We start from the raw sequence: 18,419 nt of genomic DNA on the forward strand, positions 1-18,419 counted from the left end.
AACAGGAAAATAACCCAATTTTTAAAATGGGTAAGGAATCCAAATAAACATTTCTTCGAGGAAGATATATAAATATTGAAAGGGCACATGAAAAGATGTTCAACATTATTAATCATTAGGGAAATGCGATTCAAAACCACAATAAAACATCATACCCACTGGGACGATAGAATCAAAAAGACAGATGATAACAAGTACTGGAGAGGATGTGGAGGAATTAGAGCCCTCATACACTGCTGGTGGAATGTAAATGTTACAGCCGCTTTGGAAAACAGCCCAAAGTTCCTCAAACGATTAAACATAGTTATTACCATGTGTCCCAGCAATACCTCTCCTAGGTATCTACCCAAGATAAATGAATATGTTCACACAAAAACTTGTACATGAATGTTCATAGTAGCATTTTTTGTAATAGCCAAAAGATGGAAACAACCTAAATGTCCAGCAACTGATAAACGGATAAACAAAATGTGGTATACTTGTACAATGGAATACTATTTGTCGGTAAAAAGGAACAAAGTACTGATATACGCTACAACATAGACAAAACTTAAAATATTACGCTAAGTAAAAGAAGCCCATCATAAAAGACCACGTATGGTAGGATTATGAGTATATGAAATGTCCAGAATTGGAAAATATAGAGAGACAGAAAGTATATTAGAGGCTGCTTAGGGCTGGGAGGTTGGAGGACTGGTAATAGCTCAAGAATACGGGGTTTGTTCTTGAGGTGATGAAAATATTCTAAAATTGTCTATGGTGATGATTATACATTATCTGTGAATATACCAAAAACCAATGAACTGTACACTTTAAATGGGCGAACTATATAGGAGGGCATCTCAATAAAGCTGTTAAAAAATCCTCTCGAGTAGTGAATACTCAGAAGATTCACCATATCCTGATTGGAGACATGCTGCACAGCAGGGAGAAAGGGGACAGGAAAAGCATCAGAATATAGGAACAAGAAACTTTATGTTTAACAATGGAAGGCCTAGATTTTAAAAGACAAAGAAAAACGCTTTAAGAAGAAAGGGGCTGAGTCACGGCTAAGTTGAATAGAATAGCACCAAGAACCGTGTAGAACCAGATATTAAGTAATATTTAAGTTTGCAAAAAGGCTCAAGTTTAAAGAAATTACCTTCTTATGTATGAAGATATGTAATTTACCACCAAAAAAGACTTTTAAGGAACTAGTTCATGAAAAATTAAAACTTGCCAGTGAAAAATCATGTTCAACAGTGGAAAAAGTGAGAAACAGAATTTTCCTTTGCTGGGAATTTTTAAGAAGGAGACAAACAACTGTTTTCAGTTACTTAGAGGAAGGCAGAGATCTGGATTAGATGAGTGTTTAAGTAAGGTTCAGTTGAGTTCTGTTGTCCTGCAAAAAATTAGAACAAAAAGTGTGCCATCCTCAAGAGTGGGAAAAAGTCATGAGTTAAGTGACTTCATTTTTACATCTAAATTCTGCCCAGCTAAATATAACCCTTTATGAAAATCATAGCAAAATAAACATGGGTTTTGAAAGCCCAAGTTTAGGGTGTCACCTAATTTCCCCTGAACCCTCATCAGCAAATTTTAAACAAGGCAAATGCAAACATAGAAGGCAAACAGAAAACCTACCTTGCCTCTTTCTAACCATCACCCAGACCACAGACAGACTCTCCCTTGGGAGAGGGCTTCTGTCTCCACCCCACACCTGCCCAGCACTATATATGCTTTCATCCTGGTATGCCTATTTTTATTCAAAGATTTATAATAAATAAAACAGCTCCAGACTGAGTTTGGCTATCTGAATATAAAGGAAAGCTGAAATTTTGAACAGAATGAACAGAAAATGACTACTGATTTGATCAAACCATGAAGTTGGCAGAGAAACAATCATGAAAAGAGACTAGTGACTCAACAGGAAATGCATTTTGCAAGATAATCCTGACCCACGCTTAGAACTGAAGGAGTGGTAATGCCACCTGCCATCTCCAGATGGCACCATAACCATGGGCTGCTGGGTTTTCTTGCCAGGACTGCAAAACCTCTGCCTGACTGACCACGATTAAAGAAATAATGCGTTTTCTAAGTCCCTAATGAAGCATGGAGTGATGGGAGGCTTTGTTTGTAACCAGCATTTCCAGTCTTAAATATGAGGAAGGAAGCAGTGCTTATGATGGGACTTCATCTTTCCCTTTCTCTAGCTTCTTCATCTTCTCCTTGGATTGTGAGGAAGTCTTAATGATGGAGCAAAACATTAATATAATTTTTAAAATAAGGAAATGCTGTTCCTTCTTTATGTTACTTTCGGCAGATTCAATGGTTCCCTCAATTAGGTTTATGCATTTAATACAGGCACCTAACCCATTTTACTATCTTGCTCACTCACTCATTCAACACATTTCATGAGTAGCTTATACTATAAGGCAGGCCCATTACCAGGCAAGGGGAGGAAGGGCCATGAAACACAGGCTATTTTCTTGAGGAGTTTACTGCATAACAGAAAGCAGAGACTTCTATGAGACCAAAAACCAAACTAAGCAAAGACAAGGGGTGTGATGTAGAGGTTTGGAGCATGGGCTCTGGAGCCAAATGGACCCTAGTTCAAATCCTGCCCAGGCTGCTTACTGTGATGGTTCTGGGCAAACAACTCAGCATCACTGTGCACAGAGGCAACATCAGTACTATACTTCCTAGGGCTGCTGTGAGGATTAAATGAGTTAGTAAGGCCCTTAGAACAGTGCCTGGAATATAATCAGTACTCCCAAAATGCAGAGATGGTACAGTGCAGTGGTTAAGAACATGGGTTCCTGAACTAGAACCGACTTTTCAATTCCTAATTCAGCCACATACCAGCTGTATGACCTTAGGGACATTCACCTAACCTGTCTGAGCCTTAAGTTTCCTCACCTATAAAATGAGAATAATAATCAACCCATCTTCACTAGGTTGTTTTGAGCACCAATATGGTAATGAGTCTAAAACATTTAGAATAATACCTAGCACAAGGCAGGCTCTGGATAAGTGTTAGCTATTGTTATTACTTGTATTATATACAATGAAACCACACGGTGTATGTAACCAAGACTATATTAGTATAAGCCGAGTGCTGAACAAAAATACAAGTGTCATGAGGTTACCTTCTTGCTGTCCAAACTTGGTATGTCCAGGAAGGCTCCTAGGAAGATGACTTCTAAGGATGAAGAGGAGTTAGGTGACAGAAGGAAGAAGGAAAGATGGAAAGGGATGAGGAAGGAAGGAAATCAAGTGTCAAGTTTCAAAATAAAAAGCACTTTTCTAAAAAGTGGATGCCCCAAGAGGCTGCTGCACAACTGACAGGGAAAAGGCCAGAGTGAAAAAGATAACACAGGCTTAAGGATTTACAGTGGGAGGAGAAAGTGACTAAAAAAGCCTGTGAAACTAAATGAAAGGACAAGGCGACGGACAACTAGTTACAACCCTGCCATTATGTGGCTCTCTGCTCTTTTTAGGGCTGTCTGCTGCTTCCAGGCAATGGCCTACCAGTTTGAACTGAAGAGTTCCTGCCCGCAGCACCAGAACAAAGAGCAGAAGTGCCACTTGGTACATGTTTAGTATTCTTGTGTATAACCTAGGATGCAGCCTGTTGTGTTCGAAAGGACACTGGCCTAGATGTCAGAAGGTATGGACTCATGTCAGAGCTGGGATGCTAACTGGCCATGTTAGCATTACGAAGGGAGTTCACTTCTGGGAGCTTCAATATCCTCATTTGATACTGGGAAATGCATCAGGTCCGCTTCCTCAGGGGTTCCTGGAGAGGTCAAATGAGCTAAAACACTTTGCACACCCAAGCACTGAAATACTGAATGAAATACTGAAAATAGGGTGACCTTTGACAAAACTGTCATTCCCTGGACCTGTGTTTCCTAAAATGGGACATACTCCTAACTAACTACGCTGTTACAATGATTCAATATAATCATGCATATAAAGGCTTAAAAACAACGCTTGGCAAAAAAATAGTACCTACTATATACAGTTCACGATTATTTTTTTTGCTGTTACAATGACCACTACGACCCCCAGGTATTTTTACATCTGAAAATCATAATTCTTAGAATGAGTCTTATCTTCAAATTAATTCAGCACTGGACCCAAATATCTAATTTATGTCCAAGATACCACATGAGTTCACACTAAGGCCAATTAGCACAGGTGAGAACTGCTCTGATCTCTAGGCAGGTCCGTTAGCCTTTTTCTCTGCGCCACATCTACAGACTAGTATTCTAATACCAATCGGCTTTTACAAACACATGTGCAGTGAGCAGAGAGGAAAACAGGTACCAAACATCCTCTGCTGTGCCCAGAGTGGGCATGTGAGTCCTGCAGGGACTACAAGCTATGGCCTCTCCACTTGATTTTTTTTTTTTTTTTTTTTTTTTTAAATAATACCGTGTGTTCCTGAAATTTTCTATTTGGACAATACATTACTATGGAAATGTTTTGTTTTGTTTTGAAAGAAAGGGAAAAAAATGCAATCAGTCCCAAGGGCTTCCAGATGAAAAAGTAAATCAATCAGTGAAAACCCATCGTGGCTGTGGAAAAAAACAACTTTAAAGCCCATGTTCAGGAACTATTGTATCACTGGCATCCTTTTCAAATGTGAAATTCTGAATATGGAAAAAGGACAGCTCAAGAGAACATTTCCAACAAGAAAAAAGGAAAATTTTAAGAAACTTGGGTTTCTCTCAAGTAGTAATTTTAAAGTGCAATTTGTTTGATGGTTTCATTTCTTGAACACAGTGCAAATTAAAAACATATACAAAGTGTTTCCAGACGCTGCTTTCCTATTGTAATCACCCATCATGAATTGCTACTGGGCTAAGCACTAGAGTTATAGTCATAAAAAGGGCTATTCCCCTCAAAAGCCATATATTTTAAAATACTAATTCCAAAGGGAAAATGAAGAAAAGAGACAGGAAGAGGCTTACAGATTCTGTAGCAGCTACAGAGCAGCATAGTCCCCTACAGCAGGAGTCCTCAACCCTTGGGCTGCTGACTGGTAGTGGTCTGTGGCCCGTTAGGAACTGGGCCACACAGCAGGAGGTGAACAGCAGGTGAGCAAGCCAGCAAGCAGGTAAAGCTTCATCTGTATTTGCAGCCGCTCCCCAGCACCAGTATCACCACTTCAGCTCCACCTCAGATCATCAGGCATTAGATTCTCATAGGAGCACCCATCCCTGGTGCCAAAAAGGTTAGGGACCACTGCCCTACAGGAAATGCTGATCCAATAGCCCAAGGGGTGGGATGCAGAAAGTCAGGGCATTCCTAAATGAGCTATGACACTGAGAACAACATTAGTTTTGGGAAAATCAAGAACTGAGAGCTGGGTTCTGATTGCCAAGGCTATAACACCCCCTGGCAAATGGCCCAGATGCAATCTGTACGAAATAGAAACAACATGAAACCCTGCTGAAGGACTGAGAGGGACATGAATCCTGAGGAATGTACTTACATCACCAACTACAACATCACAACCATTTTTATTTCAAGGCTAAAATTGTATAAGGAAAATTTGCAACAGAAGCAAAAATGTGTAAAATGGGGAGTTTATTTTTGTTGATTTCTACAGGAGTGAGTGTAGGACTGATTTGGGAGAAGGGAAAAGTATCCATTAAACTCAGTCATTTGGGACTGTTTAGAACACCTAGCTGGAGACAAGTAAGACTCCTACTCTGCCTGGAAGATCTTTTCCTTGCCCAGACTCTGAATAAACAACTATATAACCCCACTGTCTGAATTAGCTTATTTTTTAAATTTATGCTTGATTACTAACCTGACTATAATGGACAATGTTGAATTAACATCATTCACAAAACTTAACTTGGCTGCTCTGTATTATTTAAAGCACTATTCTTTTCTTGGAGCTAAAATTTTCCCAAGTAAAATTCTAGTAGCCAAAACTTCTTAAACTCTCCATAAGAAGATATTGCTAGAGAAAAAAATTTACTATACCAAAAATATAGAAAACCTGGGAGCAGAGCGTAGTTTCTAGGAGGAGGGTTTATACAATTGTTATTTGCTGGTATAAAACATTGCTTCAAGCAGTAGTACATTAAAAGTAGTACCTTCAAGGTACATTAAAGTACATTAAACTATGCCAGTATGTTTACTTTCAGGCTGCTTGAAGCAGTCATCTCTAAAAAATAGAGGACTATACCATAAGGCTGGCATTCTTTCTCCTAAAACTGCAACCAAAGTGACATCACTGTCATGAAATCAATACTCACAAAATTAAAAAATCAATGCTTAACTGCTTAGGACTCAATGGAATTAGACAAGTACAAAAAGCAGTTTTTAAAATTAAATCCTTTTACAGTTCATCTGACAAACTGGTTCTATTGTACGTTTTCCACTGAATATTTGCTAAAGATATTCTTACTGCTATAAATCCACTACAACTACACGTCCAAACTCACTGCAAAAATACCTCCCCTTTAACCTGTCAATTGGCATTATTATTTTACATGTAAGGCCCCTAAGGCTGAAAGCATTTTTGTGACCTGCATATCCTCAGAACTCCCAGTCTCAGGCTTTTCTTCATATCCTTTCTCTACTAGAACTAGGCCTTGATATCTATCTATCTATTTGTAGCTCATGGGTTACTGCCAACAACCAAGGCTTGGGAAACTAAAAAGAACTTTTCTGTTTAAATACAAATGGTGTTGTTTGAAACTATTCAATTGACTGTATGATGTTCTTTTATCTTCAGGATAACAAAGTGGAAAAGTAGATATTAAGAATAAGGTGGAATAGAAGATCAAATATTTCTTTAAAATTTAATTTTACCTGCTAAGCTAATTACCCCAATAATAATAACAAATGATCTGCGGACCATCAAATGATTAAAATTATCAGTGCCATACTTAAGGGCTTAAGAAAAAAACTAGGAGGAAGATTTATCCCAAAGTAATATTTAATTTACAAAATGTTCACTCTGGCAATACCAATAAAGAGGCAACATTAGAGGGTTCAGGGAAGGTGGTGGTATCAGTGGCAGCATAGTTTTGGCATCTTCCCAAGTCTCTCCATAAAAACACAGAGCAAGCAGATAACAGAACCAAACACGCAAATGAAAGTGAGTGGAAGAACACCAACAAACAGCCAGGTAATCCGCATTTTATCAGCCTCTGTGGAAAAAAAAATCATGAGGCAGCAATGGGGTACCTCACAGACCTGAGAACAGCAGGCCAATACAAGACCAGCAGTGGATACTGGTTTTGCCAGTGGTTTTGCTCTCTTCAACAAGTGACTGCAGGGGCCTGAAATAAAAAGGTTGGAAGAAGGTGGAGCAGTCTGGACTCCTGTAGTCTAGAAACCAGCTAGAGAGGGCTCCCTTCCAAGACAGGCCCCACACTGAGGACAAATTTCAAGGAATGAAATCAAATCTGAGCAGGATAGAAACAAGAGGGACAAAGGAATGAGAAAGGCCAAATAAAAGCATACCAGGAAATCTCAGAAAGCAAGTCACCATGCTTATGAACACTCCCTGAAAATGACAGAAGGTGGAGCTCTGTGAAGTTAGAACAGCTATGTGAACCAAGCCACCTTCTAAAAGTTCAGGGAAAACTAAGTTCACATAAAAATAAAAATAAAAAAAATCAAAGTTCCAAAATTACTATAAGAAAAAAAGAGAATAAGGCACAGAATAATATCTCTACAGACAATGAAAGAATGCTAAAAAGACATGCTCAAGAAAGAGAAAAACTATCACATGCTACTTCAAAACAAGATAAAAAACATTAAGGAAACCATACAAGATAGGAAACTTTATAAATCAGAACTTGAAAAACTCAAAAGTAAGGTGGCATAAATCAATAAAACATTGGAAATAAGAAAACACTTTAGAGGTGAAGACTAACCAAGAAAGAATCTAACATCAAAGAAACACGATAGATAATGCCCCCAAAGAAATACAAAGGTAAAAAGCAGAAAATTTTTAGTCTAAAAGAAATTAATAAGAAAAAAGGTCTGGGGGTGGGGGGAGAAACTGACAAATACTGATGATAGGTAAAGAAGATCAAGCATATGGATAACAGGAGTCCCTGAAGAAGAAATCAAAGCAAGGAAGAGAACGAATCCTAAAGGCTATAATTTGAGAAAACTTTCTGGGGGGAGGGGGAGGGGCGCAAGAGAGGGGACTTGGAACTATATATTGGAAGAGCAGACGCATGCTGAACCTAGCAATATCAATTCAGAATAATAAATAAAATTCTAGTAAAATTACTATATTTTAAGAAAAAATTTTGTGACATCTAGGCAACAAGAACATGGTTTATAAGGGAAAGAAAATTAGATTATCATCTGATTTTTTTTCCGACAACACTTTATGCCAAAAGAAAATGAAATAATATATTTGATGCTCAAGGAAAAACTATGAGCCAAGAATTTTACATGCAGAAAAATAAACCTTCAAGTATAAAGGTCATTATCAATACAGGAGAACTTAGAGAATATTGTTCCCATGAGCCTTTCCTATTTGATTTCATTCCTTAAAATTTCTCTCAATATGGGGGCCTGTCCCAGAAGGGAGCCCTCTCTGGTTGGATTCTAGAGTTATGGCTCTAGAACCTACCAGGGAAGGAGCTTCAGATGACCCAAATGACTAGAGAGAAATTACCATAAGGACTGATGGATAGCACTAAATGTGGTTACCTGCAGAACTCAGAGTCCAGGCTGTTAAATGTAATGGCTATGTGATCTTGAAAATATAGAGTACATCATTTTTAAATGGAGGAAGAACAGTTTTTTTTAAAAAACTGTTATCTGTAATCATAATTAGTTGTGATACTAGTATTTTTACTCTGAGATTACTGTATGTATACTATGAAAAAGCAAATGAGATAGATCAGGATATTCTAATTCATCCTCTTAAGTCCTTGAGAATAGGATTCTTAGTGTAGAAGAAAGGAGATAGAGATGTAATATTAAAGAGGTTAGGTAAAAATTCTATAGTTCTGAATTTGAATTAGAAATATTAAGATTTGTCATAAGGTATTGTATCTTTAAATAATTCCTCCAATAAGTCTAGTACCCACCAGACATCACATGCAGTTATTACAATAGCAAAGTTTTAAAAATAATGATCACTCTGGTAACAATAAGCATCTCTAGCACCCAGATTGTGATCTAGAAATGCCATTTTCCATTAAAATAAACCAGAGCTTCTGAGAGAAGTGGCTGATTTGAGGTGTGGGTTAATAGCTGGCCTTAACATACCAAATAGCAAGGAAGCTATCAAAACAACTAGGGTCATGCCAAAAGGACTCGAGAACCTTGAGAGGTTCCTATTAACAAAGACTGGATGACCTGAGCTTTGAAATAAAAACTGTGATGGATTGAAACCTATGAAACATGTTTCAATCCATGAGTTCAAGATAAAAGGGGTGGAGGAACGAGCTGATCACCTTCTGAGGAAGACAGAGTACCAAATCATTATCTTGAAAACTGGGTAAATAAAAGGAAAGAATTAAACATTTATCTTGCTTTCCTATATGAATTGTACTATTTGATAACTAAGTAGGTAAAAGGAAGCTTTACTTTCAAATTTTTACAAGCTAAAAATTGGAAACAAAATAATAGCACCATTTTGTGACTTCTAATGAATTGCTGGATCTAAGTGTTGAGTGTCAATAGCTACACAAATCAAAAACAAAAACCAGACATCTTGACATCATGTGTCACCTGATGAAAGAGCATAACACTAGTTAGTAAAGTCTTGTCAAAGAGATTGAACCTAAATCTGATCACACTTCAGGATACAGCTGCCAATTTGCAGGGAATTCAGAAGACAGAGAGCATCATCATGAGGGTGCAATCAGAAAAATCTAGACTATTGAAAGATACAAGTCAAAAGAAAGGCTCCTTCAACAGATCAACTGTTTAGGACAAGAAAAAGATGGAGGAAGATTAAGAAAAACTTAAAAAACATGATCAGGTTTTTAAAACATGCAAGGCTAAGCTACAGTGTCTACAGATGTACAATGGAGTGATTAAAACCATAAAAAAGGCAAGGAAGTATTAGAAAAGTTGGGATAGTGATTACTTTTAGGGAAGGAGGAGGTTGTAATTGGGATGGGGCACATGGAATAGTCTGACAGGCCGAGAAAATTCTATGTCTTGACCTGGATGATGATTACAGGTTGTTCACTTTGTAATAAATCACTTAACTCACTTAATTCACTTAACTAAATTCACTTTAGTTTAGTATGTTTTATAATATAAAGTTTTCTTCAAGGAGTAACAAGACCAATAATGCTGGAGACGAAAAAAGAGGAATCAAACCTGCTTCTTCAAGAGAGGTTAAGACTCTCAGTTTAAGATTTTGGCATAAGGTCGAAATACTGTTCCTTTCCCTTAGCAAAATATGTCTGCAGCCATTAAAATGATCAATTTAGCAAGGCACATTAAACGGAACAATTCCTTTTAACGGCAGCATATTTCTTTAATATGCTTTGGCTGCCAAAATTATGATATCACAGGAGGAGTTATCCTCAGCCAAAAGTCCATGAGGGAAAATGAGCAAATGTTTAAATGACACAGTTCAGGAATTATTTTGTGTTTATGTAAAATAATTTTAATAAACAAAGGCTTCCAAACAATGTTTCTGAGTCTGGTTCAATCCACAGAAAATGAAAGAAGAAATGAAAGTTGTGTGGTTCTCCACGCTCTCCACCTGACGCATGGAAGAGCCTGCAACTTAGCTGACTACCTCGCTTATTTTAATACATATTTCGGTACTTCAGTACTCCCCATCTGTGTTTATGCCTAACCTTTTCAACAGATTTTGCACTAGGATTAAAAACTGATCCAAACTAATAATTACATTTTAAGGCTAAGAAGAACATAATCAAGAACAACTTTACATTAAAAAGTTCCCCAAAGCCTGGTTTCATAAATAACCTACTTTTGGAATCCAAATGAGGGAATATAAAGAACTTACTTTAAAAATCTTCCAAAATGTTTGTATAGCTACATAAAAAGAACTTTCTTAACGAGGGTCAACCAGACAGAACACACCTTCTGACATTAGCTTGGAAAGAAGCACTTGTAAAAACTCTTTACTATCTCTCAATATCTATTACAACCCCATTTTATCTGCATAACCTTTGGCAACTTATTTCACTGTAATATGTAATTCATGCTACAGTTTTTTCTCTCCTTTTTGGAGGGGGGTCATGTGGTCCTCTGGCATTCACTGAAAAGTCATTTCAGTTTCTCTAATGTCCTTCTATGGAGCTGATGTGTCAACTGTCAACAAACACATACAAACACACACTCACAAAAGAAAAAAAAAGAACATCATACTACAACTTCTTGAAATAAGGGCTTATAAAAAGCTTATCTGCAGTTAAACTTTAATGTCACTAAATCCTGTATAATCCCAAGGACAAACTGCTATGATTTTCTGCTTTCCAAACCTCCCTACACACACACACACACACACACACACACACACACACACACACACTTTTTGAAGGCAGCAGTGAGTCTCATTGGCCTGTGTGATACCACACCCTGGGAGCTTACCATAACCGTGCAGTCCTCTGAACCACTGGCAATGACCTGATCATTATGTGGGCACCAGTCTATGTCGAGCACTGGTCCTGTGTGGCCACATACTGTAGGGTAGGATTTGTCAATTCGACCAGTCTGAAAGAAGAGATAAACAAACTTATATGTAATAACACCATGGAGTTTGTGTGTTCTCTTAGATCCATTTTCCCTTTATCACCTCCACCCACAACTTTCAATGGTCTGCATATGATGACATTCATATCAGCCAATGTCAAGTAGTAACAACTGTCAATTTTCATTTCTTGAAACAGTTGCTACTGAGAACACTCCACCAAATTAAGAATCCAAATTTTTAAAACTGCAAAGATTTTATTTCATCAACTGCATTAATAGACATAGCAAAAGAGAATAGAAAAGTCTTTTACCAAAATGCAATTCTATGATAGCCAAATTATAAATTATAGGTGTGTTTCTACCACAAAAAAAACAAAAACAAAAAAAAAACACCTTGATATTATTCAAAATATAAAATACAACTTTTTATATAATAAGCTAATATCCTTGAAAATACAAATTAACAGTTCTGGAAATGAACGGCACTGTAAGCAAAGTTAAAGTAATAAAAAAGAAATGCTTTCGCTATTGCTTAGGGGTTAAAGGCCATACTGAATTGAAATGTCTCAGTCTCTCTGCTGTCTTCAATCAACAGAAATGCCAGCCAGCCAGTTTAATTAACGCCAACTTAGATCTCATCCATTATCTAGTTCCACATCTCATTAATGTTGATCATAAGTAGCTATCACAATTTGCTCATGCTACACATTTGAATCTAACAAGCCAATCTGGCTTAGATCAATTTTGTTAACCAAGACAAATGCTGCTGTTATTAACAACAGGTGTACAAAAGCTACTTCCTTTTTTAAGAAGGTTAATGTCAATTCATGTTGAGGTTCTACATGCTCTAACAGCAGGTAAACAAAAAGAAATCACTGCAATGCAACACAACCCATTTGTTGTTGTTGTTGCTCTCCTGTTATAGCAAGCCATCACAGCACTGGGGCAGGCTTCTTGGCAATTTTCCAAGACCAATAAATTCTATGATTTCTCCACTTTGACTTGGCTGTGGAAATCTCCAGAGAAGCAGTATGCTAAAGTGCAAAGACCACAGATGGTTCAAACACAGGCTATGCTTCTTAAACAGCATGGCAAGTCACGTAATCTCTCTAAGCTTCAGCTTATCATCCATAAAATGAGTAACAAAAATTCCTACGTCCCAGGATGACTGTAAGGATTAAATGAGAGAATGTTTTTAGGTAAATTATAACTCAGTATTATAATCATCTGTACAAGGGATGTAAATATTCTAATTATAGTACCTAGAATATAGTAAATACTAAATAAAAACTACTATGATTTATTATTAGTTCTCCTAGCATAATATATTTACTCCACCATTAAGAATTACAAATATATGTCAGTTGTTAACTTTTATGGGCCAATGTGCCGAGTGTTGGCAATACAGAACTGAACAGGGCAATCTTGTCCTGGCCGAGCATGGAGTCCAGTGAGAGGACAGAAGACATTAATTTAAACTACCGATTACGGTGTAGCATGAGATCTGCTCCACCAAGACAGGTACAGGGGTGGCAGGAACACAGAAGGGCATTCAATCAGGCTTGTAGGGGTCACAGTCTTTGGAAAGGTTTTCTTTGAGACATGAAGATGGCCCTGTCTACAGACCAAAAGGCCTGAGTTTTTTCACATGCTCTACCCCCATCCTTTCTCTGGCAAAACTAATTAATCCAGTTTAGCTCTCCTGAACTGCATCATCAAAAAAGGAATTCATAAAAGAAAATACCAATGAATGAAGATAATATTATACAGAATCCAGGTGCTATAGGAGAAGCCACATGGGTCATCTACAAGGAGCAAAGCACCAGTGGTTGAGAACCAGACTGTCTGGGCTAGAGTTGTGGCTCTGTTATTTTCTAGCTCTAGGGTCCTGGCGAAATTACTTCCTCTCTCAAACTCTGCTCATCTGTGAAATGAGAATATTATAGTTCATTCTTTAAGAACTGATGTGAGGATTAACTCAGACAATCAAGGTAAAGTACTTGGTACTATCCCAGCACCTGAAGTGCTCAATAAATGTTACCCCCAAATTTAACAGCTGTAGGAACCCACTCTATCCCATTCCTGATCATATCTTTACTTAAAGAAGGAACTGCTACTAAATACTTAAGCCAGTTTTACCTGATTCCCTTATTGCATCCCCTCGAAAACCATGTGAGTACTCCATGCCTGGAGCTAGGATTCCAGGGACCGTTCTACTGCTCAAGCTGCTGGTGGTGGGCTAACATTTGTCCATTTTATAATATTACTATTAAATTATATACTAATGTATAATGTTATATAAAATTATGTATTGTTATTATTTAAACTATAGATATAATTACTCTTTAGAATGTGTGGTATTTCGCAATGTAAAACATTCTGAGACAGGAAGGCCAGGATGAGGTCTGACATACATTTAAATAGCCATTCCAGGAGAGAATAAAGAGAACAGAAGAGAGGCAAAAACAAGAGATAATGGCTGAGAATTTTCCAATCAAAGGCATAAGTCTTCAGATTCAAGAGGTACAAGTCCCAAGTAGAATAAGTAAAAATAAATCTACATCTATTCATATCCTAATGCAATTTGGAACATCTAAAACAAAGATAAAGTCTCAAAAGCAGCCATAGAGAAAAGGCAGATTACCTACAGAGAGAGTAAGTAGACTAACCATGGGCAGGCTTCACAAAAGCAATTACAGAAACAAAGACATATCTTAGAAATGCTAAGAAAAACAACCACCCATGCATTCTATATCCAGATAAACTATCATTGAAAAATGACTACAAACAAAAACAAAAGACATTTTAAACAAAAAGAGACAGAGAATTTACCATTTATAGACTCTTATTCAAAGATTAAGTTCTTAGACTTATCTCAAAGAATTTTAAAATTAATTTCAAAGAATTAAGTTCAAGGACTTATTTCAGATGATGGAAGTAAACTGGAATAACTGGGTTACCAAAACAACAGTGAGCAAAATAACTGGCAAATGTGGTAAATGTAAACAGACAATTTATATAACAGTAGTAATAATGACTAATTGGAGTACAGACTAAAATATCGGACAATAATAATATGTAAGATATAAAAAGATATGATCAGAGTTCAAAGGTTCCAGAGCCTTTCTCTAAAGAAAGGCTGAAAAATTGGCTAGTTTTAGAGTTTAAGTAATGTAAGTATGTTAAAATTAAGGGTAAACACTAAAGGAAAAGAGATTTTTAAATTCACGTATAAGTGGACCCGTGCAGTTCAAACCTGTGTTATTCAAGGGTCAAACTTTATTTTCAGTCTGTAGTTGGGAATGCTAGTATGCAGAGGGCTGATTTTTTTACTGCAAGGGAGGTCAGGGCCCCTAATCCCTGAGTTGTTCAAGGGTCAACTATATATAATTTTCAAAAAGTATGTGGAGTGGGAGGGAAGTTGAAATTAAAAAAAAAAAAAAAAACAACACCTGAAAGAGGAAATTTTTAAAAGGCCAAAAAAAGCATGAAAACCATAAAGCACAAAATAAGATGGTAGGGATAAAACCAACTATAAATCACAAATTGTGGTAAATACGAATGGTTTAAATTTACTAGCTAAAAGACAGGGTGTCTCAGATTAGATTGAAACCAGCTACAAGACACATTTTAAAAATAATAACACCAAAGGCAACTAAAGGAGAGGATATAAAAATATCCTATATCTAGGTAGCTATACTAGAACAAACAAACTTTAAGATGAAATGCATTATTAAAGATTACTGTCACTACATTTTAACATTTAAAGAAACAATTCATGGGGAAGCTACAGTCACTATGAACTTTAACTCATCTAACTAAATAGGTTTGGACGTAAGAAAGATCCAGACCTGTAGAGAATATTTATAAGAGTTTATCTGAGCCAAACTGACAACATGCTGGGAAACAAGATCTCAAATGTTCTGGAGAATGGCAGTTTTGCAGTTCTTTTTATATATCTGGAATTAAGGAAGGAACATAAGAAAGATTACATGAATCTGGGACAAAGTAAGGCAGGGAGATCTTTATGACTGTATTACAGAATAGTTAACAAGATTATGTACTCCCCTGGGGGTGGTTTATGCTCTGAAGAGGCATTTCAGAGGTGTATTAACCTAGATGCGCAAAAATAATAGGGCTTGCGTAAGGCAAAGATATCTTTTTACTAGGGAAGTTACAACCTTGAGGCGTTAACTACCCACCATGGCCTGCCCAGTTAGGAATTTATGATCAGATCACCCTGAGGTTACTTTTGGTTAGATCAAAGAGCCCCTTTTCCATCCACAAGAACAAAGAGAAGAAAATGACAAAGCTACGATCTTAAAGAGATTTTAATAAATATTTAAGAGATCAAGCAGACAGACAAAAATTAGAATACAGAAGACTTTAACAAAAATTAACAAGTTTGATCTAATGAATACACACAACCGAATAGCCAACATTTAAAATACACATTTTTTTCAAGCAAACATTAAACATTTTTTAATGACCAATTAGAACACAAAGCAAATCTCAAAAATACCAAGGAATCAGTATCCCATAGAGAAGGGTTCCACCCCACCACCACTCAGGGCTAGGGACCAGTACTGGTCAGTGGCCTCTTAGGAACCACATCACACAACAGGAGGTGAGAGGCGGGCTAGGGAGCAAAGCTTCATCTGTATTTGCAGCCGCTCCCTAGCACCAGCATCGCAGCCTCAGCTCTACCTCACATCATCAGGCATTAGATTCTCATAGGAGCACTGGTCCCTGGAGACCGCTGCTATAGAGCTTTTCTGAGTAATACAATTAAAACTAGAAAAACATAAACGAAAACTCTCTAATGTATATAAATATTTTTTAATTTACTAAATAATTCACAGGGAATCATAATAGCCAATAGGAAAATGTTCTAACTGACCAATAAATCCATGGCTGTGATACTGTGCTTTGTAAGATATTCAGCCTTCACCCATAGTTCCTGATTCACAGCACTCAAAACCCTTGAAATTCCCTAACTGTGGAGAGTGATAAAAAGTGTTTTTGCTATGTTAATGAGGTGACTTTTTGGACCACACTCAAGAGCAGGAGCTGATTGCCAGGAGAACCAACCATGTGATTAGAGGTTTGGAACTTTCAATCCTGCCCCTAAATCTCTGGGTAGGGGAGAGGAACTGGAGTGCCAATGGCCAATGACTGAGTCCATCAGGACTATGTAGTGAAGCTTCCAAAAACCCAAAGACAGTGAGTTGGTCTCTTGTTGGAAAACACTTCCACATGTCCCCAGGCCAGGCCCCAAGCTCCACAAGGACAGAAACCCTTTTGTTCGGGACCTCATCCTATGTATCTCTTCATCTGGCCGTTGATTCGTATCCTTTAAAATCTTTTGTAATAAATCAGTAATCTACTGCGTAAAAGGGTTTTCCTGAGTTCTGTGAGCCATTCTAGCAAATCAATCGAATCTAAGGAGGAGGCCCAAATGGAACATCCAAATTGTGAGTCAGAAGCACAGGTAACCTGGGCTTGTGATCGGCATCTAAAGTATGTGTTGGTGGAGGGAGGGAAGTCTTGTAGGACTGACTGAACTCTTACCCTGTGGAATCTGGTGCTATCTGGGCAGACAGTGTCAGAATTGAGTTGAATTCTTGGACACTGTGGTGTCTGAGAATTGTTTACTGGTGTAGAGAAGCCTACACACACATCAGAATTGGGCCTGGGAATCCTTTTCAATGACGTGTCAAAATCTGTGGCATATAGGTAAACCAGATCTTAGGGAAAATTTTGTAGCCTTAAATGCAAATGAGAGAAAACTGAAAATGTTAGTTAACCATCTAACCTGAGAAGCTAGAAAATAACACAGAGTACACCTGAAGAATATAAAATTTTAAGATAAGAAATTAATGAGAAAGAAATAAGTAATAAACTAAATTGGACAAATTAGGAAGAGAGAAGGCATAAATATCAGAAAAAAGGGACATAATCAAATATGGTAGAAATTAACATAACATGAAAATAGTAGGAATGACATTTGATAATAAATGTGAAAATACCAGATAAAATAAGTAATCTCCTAGGGAAAAAAATCTAATTTATCAAAACTTTTTTAATGAACAGAAAACCTGAATAGACCTATTACCATAAAAGAACCAATAGTGTAACTCCACATATATCTCCCCCCCATAAATCAATCACTAGACCTAGATGGTTTTACGGGTGAACTTTACCAAACATTCAAAGAAGAGATTATCTCAAATGTTCCAAGAGAATAGAAAAAGGAGGAGCACCACTAAACTCCTTATGTAAGGAATGTACCACTTTGATATAAAAGATAGAGTAAGAGAAACTTAAGCCTATAAGACTCATAAATATTGATGCAAATTCCCTTCATAAGAAAAAAAAAGTAAAACAAATTCAGGATGAGTTGTTCTCAAAAAACATAAGCAAAGTGAAAAGACAAAGCTGCAGCCTGAGAGAAGATATATATGCAACATATAGATCTGACAAAGTCAACAAAGGACGTGACAAAGTCAACAAAGGACGTAGCAAAGTCAACAAAGGATGGGCAAATGATATCGGCAGGGAATTTACAGGGAAGGAAACCTGAAAAACCAATGGATGAAAAGATACTTAATCTCACTCTACTCAGGGAACTGCAAATCAAAACAATAAGGCAACATTTTACGCCTATTGAAATTGGCAACAATTTAGAAGTCTAAATAGAAGTGCTGACAAGGATGTCAAGAAAGAGGAACTCATAAAAACTTTTCATAGGAGAGATTATC

General features: G+C 37.1%; 1 protein-coding gene across 4 annotated transcripts in view; it reads right to left on the minus strand.

The window, feature by feature from the left end:
* CORO1C (coronin 1C) overlaps nt 1-18,419 on the minus strand; it is a 70,540-nt gene that overhangs the window by 16,255 nt on the left and 35,866 nt on the right. For all 4 annotated transcript variants that reach the window (XM_011377803.2, XM_023521908.1, XM_011377802.2 and 1 more), the window contains one exon: nt 11,557-11,679. In XM_011377803.2, the coding sequence (XP_011376105.1) occupies nt 11,557-11,679 (123 nt within the window). The remainder of the gene's footprint in view (nt 1-11,556; nt 11,680-18,419) is intronic.

Source organism: Pteropus vampyrus, unplaced genomic scaffold (assembly GCF_000151845.1).
Source record: "Pteropus vampyrus isolate Shadow unplaced genomic scaffold, Pvam_2.0 Scaffold322, whole genome shotgun sequence".
Lineage (NCBI taxonomy): Eukaryota > Metazoa > Chordata > Mammalia > Chiroptera > Pteropodidae > Pteropus > Pteropus vampyrus.